Source organism: Lipomyces doorenjongii (genome assembly GCF_038497915.1).
Source record: "Lipomyces doorenjongii strain NRRL Y-27504 unplaced genomic scaffold V1508scaffold_8, whole genome shotgun sequence".
NCBI lineage: Eukaryota > Fungi > Ascomycota > Lipomycetes > Lipomycetales > Lipomycetaceae > Lipomyces > Lipomyces doorenjongii.
Window position 1 is genome coordinate 325,655 of NW_027118075.1, and position 20,473 is coordinate 346,127.

Genomic DNA, 20,473 nt, shown 5'->3' on the forward strand with positions numbered 1-20,473 from the left:
CGTTGGGCTTTAGCATGGCAGCGCGTACGGCTGTGGCGTATTTGGTTCGCTTTTGTATTTTGTGCTCATTTTGGTGTTATTCTGTATCAGTGTGCATTTTAGACTCGGTATCTCAAAAGTATTGGACAAAGAAAAGAATGTTAGTATGATGCTAGTTAACATATCTGACAACATATGAGGTATATACATGATCCATATAGTAGACTGCACTCTAATCCTGCCACTCCCAAAACCGATACAACGATACAAATAATAGCGAAATTGAAAAATAATATACATATAATAATTTCAGTATTTCTTAGCTCTTAGTACAAAAACGATACCTATCTTATAATCATATAACACGTTCCCAATAATTATGCTGCCGCACCTGCTAATTCAAATTCCTGCTTCTCCTCTTTTGAGGGAGCACTTTCATGTTCCTTATACCAATTTTCTCTAAACTGTTTTACGTTTTCCTCATATTTCACCATCTGCAGCTTGTATTCGGCAAACCGGCGTTCATTAGCCACTCGATTACGATTAGTTTCTTCAATGACGGGAAGTTTCTCTTCGTCCGTTAAATTCCTCCACCGCTGACTAAGGATTGCACGAATGTCGGCTACTGTTGGCTTCGCGTTTGAATCACCGGTAGTCATGCGTCGTTGCTGTTCCGCGATTGCACGGCATGCATCCCAACTCACTTTCTGAAACAGAATGAACGGATTCAGATGGGCTTTCTCAGGCTTTTGCGGAACGGCAGATCCGAGTGCTTTCGATACCGCAACTTCACATTCACGCGCATGAGCTGCGAGACGCTGATCGCGGAGTTGCTGAGCACGAAGTAGATGCAAATGAATGTCGATGGTTGCCTTTGCTTCACCGTTCTTCGTTGGGGAATGCTCATTTGAGGAATTAATCCTAAAAGAGGAGCTCTGTGTTTGGGACTGTGAAGTAGTCGGTGTCGACACTACTACCGATTGAGCAGGTGTTGTATATTTGACTTTCGGCTTCGGACCGGGCTTGGAGCGTCTCTTAATAGGTATGCCTTCATCCACAGGTATCATTTCCAACTCCTCTAACGGAATGTGTGGCAGCTTGACTGGCTGAGGAACCGGAGGAGTCTCACCAACATATGCGCTCTTCGGTGGAGGAGGAAACGTAACAGTCTCTGATTGCAGCGGTAAATTCGGTCGCAGACGTGGTTTGACTAATGGACTGGCGAGTGTAATATCCCCAACAACCGTTCGGAAGACCTCCTCTGCGGCACGAAGACCAGATAGATATGCACCGTGCACTGTCGCTGGGTGCGTGCGAGAGGTTGCTTCACCCGCGAAGAAAAGATTGTCATCGCAGGTTGGAGCCGCGAGGATATCGTAATCTTCTCCAGTCGCATTTGGTCCCACATAAGAATACGAGCCTCTAGTGAACGGGTCCTGATGCCACCTCGTGATTATAGTCTCCGTAGGGTGAGGAATAGACGCAGCGGGATACATGCGTGACAAAACATGAGTGGCGTCCCGGATTAGCACTTCATCCGGGTGCCTTGACGTGTCAAAAGCGGCATGTCCGGCCATCAAAGCAACTATAATCCGGTTAGTTCTGCACTTTATACCGACAACAATACGTGCCACTCACCCAAACAATATTTCCCAACAACTTTCGTACAATTCCAAAACATATAAAACCTCCCCCTTCCTTCCCGATAACTATCCTGATCCAATGGGTTTGCGGACCCACTATTATCACGCGCGACACCGACGATATCCTTATCAGGATCCCAAAAACTTCTATCGTACACAAGAACAACCTTATTGAGAACGCCGAATCCTAACTTTTGAATGCTCTCCTTCTTTTTCTCCGGTAAATCTGGTTGAAAACTAATACTACCCGCTTTCAAAACACCAAGCGGTACCGTGCAAATAACACGATCCGCTGAGATGTGATCGCCAGAATGCATAGTGACTGTAAACTGCTTGCGACCAGAGTCCTTAGACCCATCATATGCGACACTTTGCACTGAGCTTTTGAATCGTACGTCGAGACGGGTTGGAAACAAATACAGAGCGCGAGGAACTAGCATGTACCCGCCATTTTCCAGCATTGTGTGTTTACCGGAGAATTCATTACCATCGTCCTGGTCCCACGATCCCAAACTAAGATTGTGCACGGAGGTTGCATTGGCATATTCCAAATTCGCATAATGCCAGTTGATTAAGCGAAGGTCTTGAGCAGTCAAGTCCGCCAGCTGTCTCACGATATCTAGCTGTCCATCTAGCGTTGCGCCAAGAGTCGGCGCCTGCTGTGGAAGTGGAGGAGTAGTTAATGCAGTTGGAGTACCTCCTCTCTCGCAATCTTTTGAGACGACATAACCTAGGTCTTCCAGTTTGACATCTAGAGCTGTCTTGGCTGTCTTTGCAACGTATGGCCGACCGACGGTCTTCAGAGGATACGATCCGATATCAGCTGTCGGTTCCAAAGGCGGCAAGTCGACAGCATTAGCCTCCATCCGAGCTATCGTCCGGCCACCATCACCAGTTGGATCCTTTCCACTCGTAACTAAAGAGACATCACCCTCAACAGTGTGGGGCAGTACGATCGGCGCACGATATACGGCGACACGATCTAGCATATCGTTGAATAGTCCTTCCGCGCCGCGATCCAATGATGCCGAAACTTCTCCACCGACCACTTCGTCATACAATGCACCGGCATCCTGCAACTCGTGACATTTTATGCCGAGCTGCTTCCGAACTATCACTGCTAACGGATTGCCGTTGCCAAACCCAGTGATAATCTGCCCTCCGAGGTCCACCTTATGCGACCCAGACTTCTGATTGCCATCTTTGCGCAAAGGTGCGCTATACACACGACCACCAATCCTGGGCCGACCTTCAAGAATGACAATTTCTGGAGTAGCCTCATAACCAGACATAAAGTCATCATACTGCTTGAACAGTCCATCTAATTGCCTCGCACAGCCTAGCCCAGCCATACCAGCCCCAATCACAACAATTCTAAGCCTAGGCCGGCGCACTGGGGGAATGGGGAGCACGTACGGAAAGTTATTCCGGCATCGAGGAATATCCACAACCCCGAAATTGATATATCCATGACGTACGAGCAGTTCAAATGCCGCCTCTGCTAGACCAAAAAAACGAGGATCACGCGCACACCCAGCAGCTTCAGCACGAGTGACACTAACATGATGATTCATTCTCCATAGGCGCAAAATGCCATTCCGAATGTTTAAATATGTGGTCACATGTAAATGATTGATGTCATTTTTCAGCAAGGAGTACTCGAGGTGGTGCAATGCATATGGAGGTAGACGCGATGCGATTGCAGCCTCAGTTCCCTCTCGCGCGTAGACTTCTGCCGATATATCCGAGGGAATCGATGACTTCGCAAAATACTCCAACCGATTATAGGGAACTGTTGTCACCAGATCTGGCATGGTGCCCAGCGAGGCGATATATTCGCTACGTGTCATAGGTGGATCGACGTATTCGCTTTCAGCTACCATAGTAGCCAAGAGCTCATCTCGATCAATATCTGTGAGCTTTGGCAGCCTGGGGAGTTCATCTCCCTTCTCCGCTTTGAGCGTCGATGATAACGCGGTTGATACTTTGGCGTTATTGTTAACATACTGCGGCTCTAAATCCGTGGGACCCACCGGTGCCTTGATGACAGTTTGCATAGCTTGGGACGGACCCACAGATCGCAAAATGACCGAAGTATGCGTGTTCTGGCTCGTTGCTGGCAGGACTTTAGCAGATTGCAAGGGGCGAGATATTGTATTAAGAGCTGCTTGTGCCTCCATTTGGGAATCCAACATATGTTGCTGAACTATCGCAGCGGGTGACTGTAGTGGAGCGATAGTCGTGGGTGCATTAGGGAGAGACTGGAATCCAGCTTGTGTGGATAGTTGTGCGGCCGCTGGAATAATGGGAATAACCGGACTGCCGTTTCTTCTGACCTTCTGATTCTTCGCATCATTATCCTCCTGCCGCGGTATCTTTAAAGCCGATGAAGTCGGCGAAGCTGCACTCGACCCACTGTCCCTCGCATGCGTCATTGGTATCGCAGCGGCAGCTACTGACTTCAAATCTGTAGTCGCAATTTTTGTTACAACATTTCCCGACGCATTCCTGACTCGTTTTCGAGAAGGTTCGAAAGCCATGGATGTGGAAGAGGAATTTGAACTTGGCGTGGGTGGAGGAACAAATTTGTTTTGTAGTACGGGTGTTGAATGCTGCGAAGGCTGCCGCTTTCCATTAGTCTGAGGCTTATGCTTTGATGGCCGCACTGCATTCGGCGTAGCCTGCTGTCGTTGGTGCAGCTGTGGAAGCAGCGTGTGCTGAGCGTATGCTGCCTGTTGAACCGGAAGAGAGACTTGCGGATGCGAATGCGGATGAACAGGCTGAGTTAACACCTGCTGCTGCTGGATTTGCTTTTGTGGAGGAACAGTCTGTGACTGTAAAGATGCAGAAACGATCGCAGGCGTGGATTGCATATTATGCGTCCGCACCTGCTGCTGTATAGCTTCTCGTTGCGGTGACTGTTGCGGCAATACAGGAGCGTATAGAACGGTACCCACTTTCGCATTTGCAGAATTAGCAGCCGTCATGACCGGTGTAGATGGCATCGACTTCTGCAATGGAGCTTGCATCGTCCCGTGCATTGGCGACCGTATTGGCGAACTCATATCGGTCGTCATAGGCGGTTGTCGTGACTGCTGCTGCTGTTGGGCCGGGGGTTGATGAGGACGCATCGGCACGTAAGGTTGATCAACAGACGGGTGCTGTGATTGCTGAGGTCCATATATCGGATACGACTTGGGTTGTCGCTGCGAAATGAATTCGTAATGCTGAGACTGCGAAGTCTCTTGTATTTGTTGCTGTGGCTGTAATCGAGGTGGCAATGACGTAGTTGTCTGTTGATATGCCATAGCCACAAATGGCTCTCGATACATGCCGTATTGGTTGTTCATCTGCGAGTACCCGACCATATTTGCGCCATCGCCGTCATTGGAATATTGGTACTGATCATTTGTGTCGTTAGACTGTTCCGCAACGGAAGTAGGCTGCCGTTGAGGTGATGTCTGAGCTAATTGACGGTCTTCGTCCCATGCAAGAATGGACTCCTGCTGTGACTCTAAGAATTGAGTCCAAATATTATGACTGTTATCTTGACCTTGGTCTAACGAGCCCTGCTGATTTGGGCCAGGAGTGTCGATTCCCAGCGCAGCACCCAGATCCTGTTCGAAGTCGATCTGATCTTGTTGCCTCGACTGCTGGTGGTCCTGTTGACTATGCTGCCTAGTATCCCCCGAGAATCCTGGTTCACAGTACGTCGTAGATTGATAATACGTGCCATAGTTTGTATATTGCTGGGGCTTCTGCTGTTGCGCGTGATTTTGCTGCTGTTGTTGCCGGGGCATTTGATGAGAAGTATTCAGGATGTCCATGTCCATATTTTCAGCATATCCCTGGTGATAATACCCGTCAGGCGCCGGACCAGTACCTTGACCGCTTCCGCACGCAGAATTAGTTTGAGCCATAATGTTACGGCTGGTGTGGTCTCTAATGAATTGCTAGTGGTTAGCAACAAGAACGCGACGCTACGCCCTACCCGCACTGAACTTACCGGTACCTCACGCTCTCAAGTCATAAATATGCACATCTCGCCATCCAATTGCCCCCAATGCGCGCTATTGCTTTATGTTCGTCGCAGTGGTTCTGCTTTGCGTCGTCTAAACAATGTATAAACGATCGCTTGCTAGCAGAGAATGTTGAATGAAGGTTAGGGTATGTTGGGAGTCACGAATTCTGTGGATTAGGGCTGAATTGAGAGCGCTAACCACGCGGTTGCCACTCTTGTGACACGACGAATCACATCAGACTGTTGGTGTCATTCCAATATTCACGTGATCTTTGGCGTAATTTTGTGGGCAAATGACCATATGCGCCGCGCAAATATCCGTCACTGATCACCGTCACACCTCTCGAAACATTCACGTCACAGCTATTATCGAATATCTCATTTTCTAGACAGTAATGCGCTTTCTCACGATCTTTTCGGCCGCTATTGCATTTGCTGCTGCATCGGCATGCGCGCAGTTAATTGCCGCCGACCTTCGCAACGATTACTATTTGCCTAATCCGAAGTCTCCGAAAGAAGTAAAGCCATTCCTGATGATGGACAAGGACTCCCAGTTCGAGGACACAGGGCGGCAACAGGTGCTTTACGGCGAGGTTGACAACGACGTTGCTTCAAAGAGCACCGGTGTTCAGTTATTGATGACGGATGCGTTGGGCATTGATAGAGAGATTAGCATTTTTGCCAGCTTGGTCAGACAGATTGAAGGATTGGTATGTCGGGGATTTTGGAACTGGAATTTGGGCACCATGGCTAACTTGTATAGATGTTGCGACTTCAAGATCGCTCCAAGGATACACTTGTCCTTGCACCGACCAATGAGGCAATGCAGGCCCTGAAACGGAAGCCATGGGAGGATGAGGAGACTATTCAGCACAGCGACCCTATTGATGAGGAGCGCCGTGCCATGGAGAATATTGCTCGGTTCGTTTTGAGCCACATTGTGAACGACTACGGTTTTGATGCACCGGGCGAGAAGAAAAAATGTGGCGCTGGAGTTAGCGATTTGTGGTACGAGAGCGCTGGTGACCACATGGTTGTTCACGCAGAGAAGAAGAGCGGTGGCGTCAAGGCTAACGTCGTAAAGACGGAGAGCACTGGAAATGGTCAGGTGTGGACAGTCGATGATGTGTTGGCTTGAAGAATGCTATAGACAGTACGTCGTCGTAGTTTTTGTGGATATTTCTGTTAATTTCTGGGGCAATCGGTAATCGGTTAATGAAATGGTGTTAGGCAGGATTATATATTATCTGGCTTCTTATTGGATGTATATTTTGCTAGCTATTGGATTTAGGTGATATGATTTTTGTACTTTGTTGCATTATCCGCGTAATAACAAGGAGTCGCGCCCAACCTATCATTGGTCACATTTACCAAGACTTAAAGTCATTGTTGTACTCAGTACACTCGGAGACATATTCCATTATAAAATAGCAAACCCATGAAACAAATTTCACCCCGGCGGCCAAAGAAACAATCTATACACGACTATGGTCATTACTCCGCGATGGTAATTCTACTTCCTCGGCATCCTCATCTACATCGCCGAAGTCTATATTAACACGACTTCCCAATCGCCCGCTCGCCGCCCTGCCTAAGAATGGCGTATCCTCGCTAATAGCATCGTCTTCTTCATCGTCGTCTTCATCGCTTCCATTGGCGTTAATGATGATACTCTGTCCAGATCCAGAGAAGGACCGTCTGAACCTGACAAAGCTCTTATCGTTTCCGCCCAATGCCTGACGATGCCTCCAAATTTTACCACCTCTATAAATTATCAGCAACCAGAACAGCCCTATGAGGACCATAGAAAGAATGCCTCCTAAGGCACCAAGACCAACAAGAACCCCAGGAGCCTGCCACCAAGGGGGATTGCCAACTGTAGTCAACGCTGACACTGGAAGGACACGATCAATAACGTAGATTTCTGCACCAGATGTCGACACACCACTAGACAGAACCCGGATCGGTTGGATGCTCTCCATAAGAGGGTGCTTGACAATGCGTAGCTCATACATATCATCAGACAGCTCTGATAGTATGGACACGTGCACACCACTAACCAGCGTATCGTAGACGGAAAACCCAGAAAGGAATGAGCCACGCGGTGTTGACCGTCGGCGTAAGATGTGAAGGCCCATCTGTGTAGCAAGACCGACAGTGGCGGTGGTGATATTGGATACTGCCAACACGGAGTTTGACGGTGCCAGGATAATATATTGCGAATCGTCTGCAATCACATCTTTGGCTAACGATGCCGACTCTAGCAATTCCACAAAGCTAGTAAGATGTTCAGCATCCAACAATTGTCGAGGAGTAATGTTGATGCTTTCTGGGAAGGGGATTGATGAAATTGTATGGACAACACCACCATCAAAGAGTATGTCTGTTGATCCTAACGAAGCCACAGTCTCAATGTTGCCCATTTTAAATTCTATCGATGTCTTACTATTATCCGTCTTGATTGACACTCGCGTGCCAGCCGCGGTCTCATAGTCGCTTGGCTTCGCCCTGCTAAAATCAGACGAATACACCGGCTCCGTCAACATCAAACTTTGCAGCACTTCTTTCACTACTTCAGACGAACTCAGAATAAATTTGGCAACACTGCCTAATTTTTCCCAAGCAGAGTCCTCCGGAAAAAATATCGTAGATCCTTTCACAACATCGTCATCGAACAAACCCAGAGACTCGAAGATTTGCAAAGTAGTGCGCCCTTCAAAAATTGAGCCCGCTGCATAGTGCAATGAGGGCGGAAGGTCCAAGGCTCGGTCAATTGGAATGATGGCGGTATTGCCTATCAGTAATGGTGCCCGTAAGACCTTGGATTTACCGTCAACCCAGAATTCTCCGTCCTCGTCGATAGTTAACAGAATATGCTGTTGGCGACCTCTAAGAGATGGTAATGATAAGCGACTAGGTACAATCATAGAACCGTTTAGATTATCAATCAAGCTGTCTGTGAAATGATATTCCAGCGTTTTCGCTGACACAGGCATGTCCGCTTCTTCAGCGTCCACTGGAGCGAAAATCGTCTGCACTCGATTTGTGTCATCCAGCACGGAGTCATATATGTGGAATAATAGTTCATCTGTAAATCGAGTCGCATTCAAGCCGTACAGATATTTGCGGGGCGAGAACTCGAAAAACGACCACGGTGTGAGGAAAGAAGGTAGGGTGTGAATGACGCCGTTTTGAAATACCACGTCACTTTCGATTGCGTCCACTTGGCCATTAAATCTGATGCCACGCTCTGACTTCTTAATATTTACCAAAGCGCCAGACATTGTTGGGACTAGAAAACATGTCAACAAATTAATTTTTAATGCAAGCGAGCACACAAACCATTAGTTCCTAATCCAAGCGTGTCATTCTGACGGTAGACGGACGAGTACAGAAAGTGAGAGCCAAGGAACCGCAGACGATCGTCATGTCCCGCGTTCACCATTAAATATGTGAGCTCCACGTCGTTAAGGACGTCGAATGCCGAGTCGACGGGTACGAGTAGTGTGGCGGTATCCTGCGCATACTGAAGAAGAAAACAGATCATGGGATGCTTGACGAATAACTGAGAGAATAGACGTATATCTCCTTGATTTGCTGATCCAGTAACCGCCTCACATAGTGTACCCGGTAGTGGCACTATCGCATCAACTACCTGAATAATGCCATTATCCGCGACCCAGTCATGCCTGACAACTTTGGCCGCGCCAGACCCAATGACCAGTTGCATTCCAGCGTCATCTGCAGTGCCTTGGTGTGAAGGCAAAAGGTGCTGAACCCTCAGGGGTAGAGGAACATCAGGAGCTGCTGGGGCACGTAGATACGAGAAGTACACAGTCTCCTCCTCCGTCATATTAGAAGAAACAATCGGGTCAGTGATGATTAAGTATTGAAGTAAAGTCGGAATATCGAAATCTGTAGGAACATTCTTGAGAACTTCGTCAGACGGCGCGAAGAAAGTAACGTTCCGGGCCATATTAAGCACCGGAATCAATCCGGTGCGCTGCAAAACGCGAACCAACAGCGTGAAATCCGGGGAAGATGATAGTAGATCAACGATTGACACTGATGCCATGGCTGGTGCTGGTGAGGCCAGTAATAGGCCACAAAAGCTGGTGATGAAGGCGGCCGACAACCTCATTCTCGCCCCGCTCAAGACCCCGCTCTAAGATATTAACAGAAGTAGGGGAGCTGGTGACGAGTTCGAAATAAGCAGAGAATAATATGTCGAGGACGGAATAATCAAGCTAACATAGGAGATGAGTGGCGCCAGCCGGTCGAAGCATATGAACAATATGCCGGATTAGGACGTTCCGAAATCTTACTAAACTCACACATAACTCCCAACTGGCAATTTTTACAAATTTGGAACTCCCAACTGGACAATTGCCAGTTATGGTATGATTCTCTTGATGGTGTGCAGAAGTGTTGTCAGGACGAAATAACTATGCTGGCACAAAATATATTTATAGTATTTAATTCATAGCTGATGAAGTTCGAGTAGGTGTCACTATGGCATTTTGCCCCTTAACTAAGACTACGTTAAAAGCTTATGGTTATCTTCGAGCCAGTTAATATCCAAGGTACACAGTAATTTATGAACCGTATTCGCCGTTAAACCCTAATAGAGAATGTAATTGTATAAAAGGAGTGAAGCTCGCATGACGTGTCGATTGCGACCTTCGTGGCTTCAACGGACACCCACATAACGTCTCATATATATACAACACCTGAATTCTTGGATTCCCAACATCTTACTTTTGCCCCTGACACCGACATCTTAACGTTGACAAGGGGTTGTCCGTCGTTAAAGTTTCCATAAGGCACCATAACTTGTTGTTGTTGATCTTGGGGTTAGGGCAGCAATGCTGAAGACCAAATAATGCACATGAAAGAGCAATGGGCATACGAGTTTCGCTCCCTCAGTAACGATCAGCACTCCTTGGACTCAATCCGATACATGAACTGAATCTTTCTGAGGGACTTGCTAAGTTTGCGATTCTGAAGTTGGCTGTATTGCGAGGAAGTCATCAGTACGCTAAAAATTTCGTCGACTATGAGACGGACGTTGATGACGATTACGCCGAGCAATACGCATCAGAATTGGCAGAATTGGAAGTAATAGAGATATCTTTGATAAGTTGAATAATGTAGTACACCAGTTCCATACAGATATCCAGTGATACCCCTGTCCATCATTAAATCATCCAGAACGATACGTACTCACAGATAATATACTTCAGTATGAATATATCCACAGAAAATGCAGAAAAGTTAAAATAAAGGCACACAGACCTAGCACTTGGGAGAGTAATCAGATTCGGTGACACCCGACTAAGGGTACACAAGCGCAATCCGACATTCCGCTCTCGCTATTTGAGCAGCAATCTCTCTGTGATCTTTTGCACAAGGCATTTGCTGATCCCACCTCTTAGTTTGCCATGATTCCGTACCATTAGTAAAAAAAGCGATATACTTGTCATACGTTGTCATCAAATATTCGATTGACTGTCGGCACCTCTCACATTGAAATTGTTTGCCTAATAATATAGAAGAGTGCATATGTGATAATGGAAAGAGAAAATCTGAAGCCAGATCGTCCTTGAGATCATTTCGCGTCAGTTTTGGAAACATGTGGAGAAGTTCTTCAATTGAAGGCTGCCATGACTGACCTGGCGTCCGCGGATCGCTGCTGCCGTAGTCGTAATTGAACAATGGCCTACAAGAAAATTCCGCCGGATTGTCCTCTGTTTCATGAAGCCTGTTACTCTCCAAGCAAAATATTGGCTGCCCTACACACAGTTCCGAGAGATTGCGTTCTGAATTAGTGATATTGGTTAACGCTATTTCTCTGGAGCTACTCTGATGCATAGGACCATCGGTCAGTACTTTCAACTTCTCAGTTTTTCTATCGCTGCTGTTCGACCCTGTTTGATTACGAGGCCAAACTGCCATCGACAAACGGTGAGATTCATGTGCGATCCGGCTTTGCTCCTCAGTCAATATCAATGAGATTTTAGCCTCACTCGATCCACCCAAAGCTCCCACATCGTTCCATGTAACACCAATGGCACCCTTTTTCACGGTAGATACCCCGCTGGTTGATCCCTCGACGCCAACGGTAGTACCATCACACTTCGTTGTTTCCCATACTTCGTCCGCTTTTTCAAACTTACTAACGTCCGCTTCTATAGTGTATAGCTTTTTACGTCGGAATAGGGACGATTTCTTAGATTGACGTGAAGTGCACGATGACAGTGGTGGGACGATATTGCTGATATCGTGATTCCGCGATTCTTGTAAATGTGAAACGCGCCGCAATAGTCTGGTTTCAGGCGACTTATATTGCCTCCAAATATCCATTTGAACTATATGTAGCGATAGCTGACTAAATGCACGGCGTAGAGGGCGTGGATGGATGACGGAAGTTGAAGCCTGCCGTCCAGCGCCTAATAGGCCCGCTTGTGTAACCCTGTGGATGCCCCGCCGATTTGTCAACATTGGAGCACTTTAACTCAAGCAGAGTTCGCCTATACTCTGAGCTCACCAACATAATATCAGTCTAACTATCTGCCTCTTGATCATAGATCGCTGGTACATGTCTTCAAAATAAAGGCTAATTCTTTTGTTCATTCGCGGTAATAAGTACTATACAACAGTTTACTGGCCGGAAAGGAGTGATCGATTCCGAAACGCTCTGGGCAGGTTCTTTCACCTACCAGTGATTGAACATTTTGTTGGGTCTTCTTGACGTCATTCTGGTTTTGAGATCATCAGTCGGATGCTACTCAGCCTTTTCCACTATTTGGTATTTACAATAAAGCCGTCAGGATCTTAGCTTGATTTGCCTGTTGCTAGTAATGTCGATACTCATAATAATACATGCAGACTACCATGCACAAAATATTGGCTCACATCTCGCAAGGTGTTTTGAAGCCGGTGCAGCTGGACCTGAGTCACAACCTCGACCGTGTAAAATGCATTCGTCACAATGTAGTAGTGATATCCACTGTCTATTTTCGTGCAGTCCAGATAACATTTTGACAAAAATATTCTAGATTGAATTTGGCCATGCTACAACACTCAACGCAGGAATACTATAGTCATAATCAATGCTCGACTTCTCCATCATCATCATATTCCTCAACTTCCTCGACAATCAAGTTACCATTTGGCCACAACGTTTTCTCATCGGATAATAATTTGTTGTTGTCAACTGGTAAGACGAAGCGTGGCATTGGCGACACTAGATTAAATTTGTAAGTATGAGTATAATTTTCGGGCTTCTCCAGCGGAGTGGCCTCGGAAGCCACAGCAGATGGGGTTGACTCTGCCAACAAATGAGGTGCCAATGACTCGGCTGGTGGATAAAGCAAGTCATAGCACTCCACGAACGCATAAACATCCTCAATAGACTGCTTATCTGCCAGAAAACGGGTAACAATTCTGTCCCCGGACGTCAATCGGATACTGATCCGCGCGACATTAACACCCGGAGGCGGTGCACCGACAAACTCCACCATCTGCGATTTTATCTGACCTGCCCGCCATTTCTTATATGCTTCTTTTCGCGCCTCGAGATCCCGTTTTTCCTGTTCGATGCGTTCTTGCTCCTCCGCGCGTTCCCGTTCAATTCGTTCCTGCTCTTCACGCACTCGCTCGCGTTCGCGGTCAGCAGCCAATGACGCCTCATATGCCGAATCTTGCGCGGCCCTGATCGCACGCGCTGCCTCCTGTTCTGATCGTTCTGCGCGAATCCGACCAAGTATTGGCTCGTGTCTGGATATAGCTGTGTTCAAGTTCGCGAGCAAAGACGACGCGGGCATGTACCCCTGCAACCGCGCGTGAATTGACATTGCCGAAGGATGGCTTGTCGAGGCTGGCGTGTGGGCGATAACTCCTAGGAACGGATACCGAGTGCACGATAGCGCATTGGCAACTAAACATATTAACAGATGACTCAACAAATTCAACTACAGAATCCAACCTTGATATGCCTCAGACTCTCGCACGTTACCACCCCATAAAATAATATCATGCTCCTTTATGAATTTCGCGACATCCGGATTCGCTAATACTTCTTTATTAAACTTAGTCGTGTCATCATGCTCGTCACTTTGCAGTAACACGATCAAAAAACGAAGTTCCCGCTTCGCCTGATCAAGCGCCTGCGTATACCCGCCTTCAAAAAAGGTCAAAACATCACTCTTCCCGACCTCCTCTTCAAAATCCCGGATAAATCTTGCTGCGGTGTCACGAGGATTAATCGACCGTCGCTGTGATCGCGCCGCGCCGAGATTAGCGGGGTATAACCCGGTCAGTCGGGGTAGGAACGGGAATAGCATGGCAAATATGTAGTATGCACTGTGTGCCAGTTTAGAAACTACAGAAAGCGGGAATAAGATTATTGAAGTGATTGCACTCGTCAGGAACGACGGCCGAGGCGCGATAGTACGCGGCGTTGGCGTCGGCAATCGGGGTGCGATTATCGGCGGCGGGGTCGGTGGTCTCGGAGGCGGACCATTGGGATTTGGCCGTAATGGACCTTCATCGAAGTATCGCGTTAATGCTAGCTATTCTTTGTTAGCTTCTCGTCGCCGATCATGAGTTCCCAAATTGACAATGTTACCTCCACATTCCATTGACACACCGTCAACATTTGAATCGCGCCCTCGATATCATTCTCTGGCCAACTGGTAATTGTGATAAATTGCTGTAAAGTCTCGACTTGTAGCGGATCGAGGTATTCCATAGTTAGAATAGATTGTGGGATATGACAACTAATATTAATGGCTGAGCGATGTATGTTGTCCTCTTCGACTAACGTCATGGTTACAAGGAACAGAGGTGTCACTCAAAACAGCACGTGCAATGTATCACGTGCCCCATCGAAAATTGCGTCTTTTCCAAGGTAGTATGAGTTGCGCAAAATAAAGTCGAATACGATAAGCAAATCTTTATTTGTGTGCAGCCCTACCCCCACATACTGTGACAAGCTATATATCGCTTAATTACCGGCTATTTTAAGTTGCCAATATTATGCTCTATCACAGCAGCATGCATGATTTCAGCAGTAAGAAGCTGTCGAATTTCGAATGCAACTGTAAGGTCCCGACGGTTCAAACACAACTGAGGTGTGATGTTCTACATCACGGATTAGATGATACTCAGTTGGAACTACTTTGATTGGATTCAAGAGGGAGTTACAGAATGTGGTATATGTATACAAGGTGGAGGCGAGAATATCATGTGCATTGGTTTATGATGGCATGGTTATATACTCCTTAAGTGGATTGCGGCACGCTGGACATATATCGAATGTCTGTGAGCCATAAAAGTGGAGAAGGTCCCGGTATGAGCCAGGGCGATTAACAAAGAGGCGATTGAGACGTTCAGAAAGCCTTGGCTCGAGGAGACTCCGTACGATATTTGGAACGCGGCGATGGATGACCTTCTGAAGGCATTTGCGTCGGAGCAGCTAGGTACAAGAACGATAAGAAGGTATTCGATATCGCGTACCGCTCTCGACTAGAGTGCTTCCAGGAGACCATTGGCATCCACAGCAAGCACTGGACTCGCCGCACCGGGAAGTTCGCCTTTCTGCGGTACATGAAGTGTGCCGAGAAACTTCCAGAGAAGCTGTATCATGACAGCAGACTGGCGATGGAAAGGCCCACAGGTCACTTTTACCTCTGCGTTCCCGGGCCGCTAGAGGTAGTGGAAGGCCCTGCCGAAGTTTCGCGGGTCGTGGCCCTAGACCCCGGGGTGGGGATGTTCATGACTGCGTACACACCGGATGGCGAGGTCATTGAACTGGGGAAGCGCGACATTGGCCACTTCTATCGGTTGTGTCATAGCCTGGATGTCCTGCACAGCCGGTTGTCGATGAAGGGACTAGACTATATGCGGAGGAGGCGGGCCGCTGCGAGGATCCGGCCACGGATCAGGAACTTGGTAGATGACCTGCATCCCGGACTGCCAAATACTTGTGCAGTTCCTACAGTCTGGTCATTTTTGGTACAGTCTGGTCATTTTGACGACATTTTCCAACTCAGAAGATGGTGAGCAAAGGGCGTCGTAGGATTCGGTCCAACACTGCGAGAGCTATGGCCACCTGGTCCCACTACCGGTTCCAGACACGCCTTCTCAACAAGGCCAGGGAATACCCGTCGTGCCGCGTTGTGCTGGTCAGCGAGGTGTACACAAGCAAGACATGCGCTGCATGTTGGCGTCTGAACAACGTTGACAGTAGAAAGGTGTTCAGATGCTCACACTGCGGGCTTGGGTGCCACGGGGGACATCAACGGGACGAGGAACGTCCAGATACTGCAGCAAGGCGGCAAGAGGGGAGTCGATCCTCTGTCAGGGCTATGGTAGGCTTGTTTGGTGGTTTCTCCGGTCTCCTTCCCACTCCCTTCGCATACTTATGTTCGGTTAATGGAGGTTTCATATGCCTTAATACAATCATTGCATTGTTGAACGAGAATCAGTAACAACTAACGTGGATATCACTCAGAAAAGCCTCGACGAGGACGATGCCACGATGTATCAGAACGGCAAGGACCAATATCGTGGAGTAAGTAACTGTATTTGCGCCTCGTGCACTTCACAAGGAACCGCCGTATTTGAATCGAAACCTCAGTTCGGATTCTTCAATGGTCGAGACGAACAAAGTAAAGCAATGCACGGACGTTATGGCGCATCTGGCGTAGTTAATTGCTCAACTCGTAGTTAGACTTTTATCCCGATAATCCGATCAGACGAATTCCTGCGCTGCTATAAGTTCGTCGCCTGCGCCTTCCACGGTAAAGCATCGCTTTACTCTTTAACTCGACCTGCAGAGCATAGTCGGAAACTTTCTTACGCTTCCCTGCACTGCTTTCATCACTTTCTCTACTCGCAATGTCTCCCATCGTTTCTTTGGCTTCTTGGTCTTTGTCCCATGGACCTGCTCCTGCTATGCGATACTCGAACAGATGTGCTTGTTCATATTTTCTGACATCGCCATGGGAATGACTCTACGTTTCGCACTGCCGCTACAATCAAACCTGAACCACGAGCCGTATGTTCTTCCCTATCTAATAATCTTGGGAAGTGGTCGCTAATGTAAAGCACAGGTCTCCGAGGGTTAACTTTGGCTACACCCGCTCATTCCCACTGCGCAGAAGCGGACTGTTGCATTTCATGGGTATGATTCTATATCACTATCACGCAATTTGACTTTACGCCAAGAAGATCCGGTATTTTATGATTGGTAATGCTGATCACGAGGGGAATTGGATCTGGGATTTTTGGATCAGTTAATATATAGGCGGAAGATCTATCCTTCTGGGCAGGATGATGACACACGGAGGGCTGGTACTTGTATATATATCATTTGGAGTCTTATTTTGGTTGTTTAGATGTCATTGTATTGTAATTATAGATTATATAGGTCTAAATTATAATGGTTTTTTGCATTTTGCTTGCGAATGAATGACTTTGCTAGACTGGTGAACTGCAATAGACCGAACGGCAACCCAGTTACCCTGAACACAGATAATCCCATCGGTCGGAGGAGCATTAATAACATCGCCGCATGCGGCATTGCGCTGCCATTTTTCATTTGCGTGAATCAGGGACAATTAAACTTTAAAATTAGGGGTTTATTACGCCGACGATTTCTCGACCAGTTTTGCCAAATGTTTTTCTCATTGACTACTTATGCCTTATTGGAACCAGTGAATGTATATTACCAGAACATTTCAGTTCATGCTATCATTGATGTATCATAGAATTATCGCCTCAAGAATCCGAGATGGTAACTCTTCTAAACTTCTGCGACGAATACAACACCACCTTTTTTCTCAGAGTCCTGTGCTGAGAGCGAATTGTCAATATCTGAAGATATATCCTCGAGGCCAGCGGCATCAACATTAATATCTGCCTTTTCGACCTGGTGAATACCCAGCTTCTTGTCTCTACGCTCCAGGTACAAGGGGATCGGAATCATAATCAGCTCCAAAGCACTGAGACCAACGGACTAAAACACAGAAGTTAGGAATGTAGCCCAGTACGTAAATCTAAAATATCTTACCCAAATATAGCCTGCATAATATCTCGGCGCATCCACAGTTTGCCATGCAGTCAACGGCAAAACCAAGGCCAAGATACAATACCCCATATTAACAAAAGCAAGAGAAATTGCCCTAACTTCCAAATCATATGCCAAAACTTCTGCAATCCACGCGATGACTAAATTAATTGGACCGTTACAGAATCCAAGAGCAATGAAGGCAAAGTACTTTGCACCATTCGGAATATCCCAAACCAGTAACATGACGTTGCAAGCCAGAACAACGACACCAGCCATAACTAGCGAATCCCATCTATTTCCACGCCAATCACTATAGAAAGCGAAGAACATAGCAGAAACTATGGATATAGCGGCACCAGCAGTGCTGAGGTTGTTCACCAAATTTATATCCGCAGTTGTTTGCGCAGGGTACATGTCGTCATTCAGCCAAAGCAAGTAGGGTGTCGACGACGCATATGGTGTCTGCCAGTAAAGGTTCGCTAGAATGAAAAACACCCAGGTCGGCCAAGCCCTGAAAACACGCTTAAAGATAGCTCTGTCGAGTCCAACACTAGGAGCAAAGCCTTCTGCTAGAAGTCGTGTTTGCGCCAGCTCTTTTTCGCGAGGAGTCAACCACCGGGACTTGCAATGAGACGGAACGTTGGGGAAGAAAAACACGCCAATGAATGAAATCGGAATAGTAATGATAGTGCAAACGATGAATAGCCATCGCCATCCTTGTAACCCACCAACACCGTCTAAGGTCAGACAGGCGTTCTGTAAATAGCCCGAGAACATAGAACCGAGTGGCCATGTGCAATAGTACACAGCATTACGCTTTCCAAGCTCCTGCTTCCTGTACCAAGAATTTAAGATTGCGACGTTGCAAATCCAGCATGGAGTGGAAGTCACACCAACGAAGAATCTCATAACCATCAGCTGATTATAATTCTTCACAAAAGCTGTGCCCAACGTGAACATTCCCCACAAGACTTCGCAGATAGGAATGTAATATTCAGCACTACCCATTTTAACGTTAACAATTAAGTCATATTTGTATTTTGTAATGAATAGTACTCACGGTACGACTGTCAGAAGCATGTTACTTGGAATCTGGAAGATAATAGTTCCAACCCAGTCTATTGAGAATTAGTTTTAATAGTTCAACAAGCTTCAAATTTCAATACTTCAATCATACACACTGCATTCAGGTAGTTGAGCTTGTTTCCATACAATTGGAGGTCATCGAGCATGCCAGATACATATGCATTGTCTGCACAAGAAATTATTAGCATATGGTAAACTGCATGGCCAGAATCTTAAGAAAACCTACAGATCGCATTCACATCCAAAGTGTTGGCCCAAGTCGAGAAACATGCGAATACCAGGATGAGAAAGTCAAGCTTATTCACAAGAACCCGCTCCTCTCTGGACATATGCTTCGGAAACCAGCCAATCCATTCCGCGAATGGATTCATATAGTAATCGAAACCCATGCTGACAGGCGTACCGTTCCCAGGCAGTCTTACGTAATGAAACCTATTCTGAGCCCAGTATCAGCTGAGCTAAGAGGCAAGCGGGGAAAGATGGATTTAGTCTGGGCAGAGAAGGGAAATGGTCCCATCTATTTAAATAGCACCGACCGAGACACGACGAAGATGATACCAACCTTACTTCGTAACTAGTGAACAAAGAGTCGAAGGAATTGCGGTATTTGTATTATCGGAAGTCCGGATCGTCTTTCTATGAGTTGTGCGATACGGCATAAGGTCTGGCCTTGCTCGACTTAGTACTAGTTCTGCGATACAGAAAAAGCAAACAACCAGCGCACTGTGATTTTGTTAATTTATTTGAGGGATCAGTGGCTGGCGGCGTTCTCATCGTCGGACGTAAATGACGCTAAACAGTTACCATAGCGCTCTGCAAATTGTACCAATGTATATTATTGATGCGGAGCATTTCGCTCGGGACTACGCACGGATGGGGCAGGACACCATTGAAAGACTGGAAACTTATCAGAGACGAGCAAAGTTCACGGGCCTGAACTCAGGGACAGTTCCTTGTGTTTGTGTGCTGGAGTGCCATGACACAGACCATCGCCAGTGCTTGCATTATGAAGTTAGCTAATACAATTATTACTAACGACTTTCAATTCATAACAGGTTAACGTTGCGCCAGCCTAAGTGGAAAGCCGTTGCACCGCACAAGCATCAGTGCATTCACGCTAACCGTATTTGAACAAGTGTTATGCGCTAGGGCGACAAGCATCTCTGATAGGCTCGGCTTCACATATCGTCGGCCCTTATCCTCCCTTCGCATGCAAGGTTCTATAGAGCTACTCCCAGCAGTGCTGTCATTGCTATCTTGTCCGTAGACTCAGTCACTACAGAGATGGAAACTTGCGGATTAATGGAAACATGCATTATATCCCAAAGCCAGTAGTTAATAGTAGCAATTACTCCCAAGAGAAGTTTACAATCGATTTCAAGCAATTCCATCACACTGCCAGCATCGATTTCTTGAAGGTTCTGCGGTGGCGACTGGGAAAATTGCTCAACAAATTCCTCAAAGCGCCATCGAGCTCTATATGAGGTACAGTCCGCGGGCTTTGATATTCTTAATGGCAAACGCTTAGTTAACGTAACCCGTAGCAGAACCGGGCCGAACCGATCTTAGCAGTTTCCTGTCAGAAGAATGAGCCGCACTGCGGTATGCACTTACCCGGATAGGAGGAGTGAAGCGGCGATTCAGTGAAGCGGCGATTCAGTGAAGCAG

At 47.0% G+C, this 20,473-nt stretch overlaps 7 protein-coding genes across 7 annotated transcripts; 2 read left to right on the forward strand and 5 right to left on the reverse strand.

Moving 5' to 3' along the window:
* Nucleotides 1-76: 76 nt before the first annotated feature.
* V1508DRAFT_437697 (flavin-containing amine oxidoreductase-domain containing protein) lies at nt 77-5,748 on the reverse strand. The gene is made up of 3 exons (XM_066942150.1): nt 5,629-5,748; nt 1,618-5,564; nt 77-1,564 (listed from the first exon to the last, which is right to left on the reverse strand). Exons 2-3 carry the CDS (start codon nt 5,540-5,542, stop codon nt 357-359), a joined length of 5,133 nt encoding a protein of 1,710 aa, XP_066797778.1. The 5' UTR covers nt 5,543-5,564; nt 5,629-5,748; the 3' UTR covers nt 77-356.
* A 172-nt stretch (nt 5,749-5,920) lies between these two features.
* Nucleotides 5,921-6,991, forward strand: V1508DRAFT_437698 (uncharacterized protein). The gene is made up of 2 exons (XM_066942151.1): nt 5,921-6,353; nt 6,407-6,991. The coding sequence occupies exons 1-2, from the start codon at nt 6,039-6,041 to the stop codon at nt 6,779-6,781; spliced, it is 690 nt and encodes a 229-aa protein (XP_066797779.1). The 5' UTR covers nt 5,921-6,038; the 3' UTR covers nt 6,782-6,991.
* A 127-nt stretch (nt 6,992-7,118) lies between these two features.
* Nucleotides 7,119-9,718, reverse strand: V1508DRAFT_395709 (uncharacterized protein; the record flags this gene model as incomplete). Its single annotated transcript, XM_066938063.1, has 2 exons — nt 7,119-8,935; nt 8,986-9,718. The coding sequence occupies 2 exons, from the start codon at nt 9,716-9,718 to the stop codon at nt 7,119-7,121; spliced, it is 2,550 nt and encodes an 849-aa protein (XP_066797780.1).
* A 772-nt stretch (nt 9,719-10,490) lies between these two features.
* On the reverse strand, nt 10,491-12,113 carry V1508DRAFT_412074 (uncharacterized protein). Its single transcript, XM_066939557.1, has one exon. It carries the CDS (start codon nt 12,004-12,006, stop codon nt 10,978-10,980), a length of 1,029 nt encoding a protein of 342 aa, XP_066797781.1. The 5' UTR covers nt 12,007-12,113; the 3' UTR covers nt 10,491-10,977.
* Nucleotides 12,114-12,266: 153 nt separating this feature from the next.
* Nucleotides 12,267-14,424, reverse strand: V1508DRAFT_412075 (uncharacterized protein). The gene is made up of 3 exons (XM_066939558.1): nt 14,273-14,424; nt 13,631-14,216; nt 12,267-13,582 (listed from the first exon to the last, which is right to left on the reverse strand). Exons 1-3 carry the CDS (start codon nt 14,393-14,395, stop codon nt 12,753-12,755), a joined length of 1,539 nt encoding a protein of 512 aa, XP_066797782.1. The 5' UTR covers nt 14,396-14,424; the 3' UTR covers nt 12,267-12,752.
* A 537-nt stretch (nt 14,425-14,961) lies between these two features.
* V1508DRAFT_395711 (uncharacterized protein) lies at nt 14,962-15,708 on the forward strand (the record flags this gene model as incomplete). The annotated part of the gene is made up of 3 exons (XM_066938064.1): nt 14,962-14,995; nt 15,021-15,125; nt 15,176-15,708. 3 exons carry the CDS (start codon nt 14,962-14,964, stop codon nt 15,706-15,708), a joined length of 672 nt encoding a protein of 223 aa, XP_066797783.1.
* Nucleotides 15,709-17,355: 1,647 nt separating this feature from the next.
* On the reverse strand, nt 17,356-19,655 carry V1508DRAFT_454204 (major facilitator superfamily domain-containing protein). The gene is made up of 5 exons (XM_066942571.1): nt 19,032-19,655; nt 18,897-18,971; nt 18,780-18,837; nt 17,720-18,719; nt 17,356-17,665 (listed from the first exon to the last, which is right to left on the reverse strand). Exons 1-5 carry the CDS (start codon nt 19,192-19,194, stop codon nt 17,453-17,455), a joined length of 1,509 nt encoding a protein of 502 aa, XP_066797784.1. The 5' UTR covers nt 19,195-19,655; the 3' UTR covers nt 17,356-17,452.
* Nucleotides 19,656-20,473: the final 818 nt, after the last annotated feature.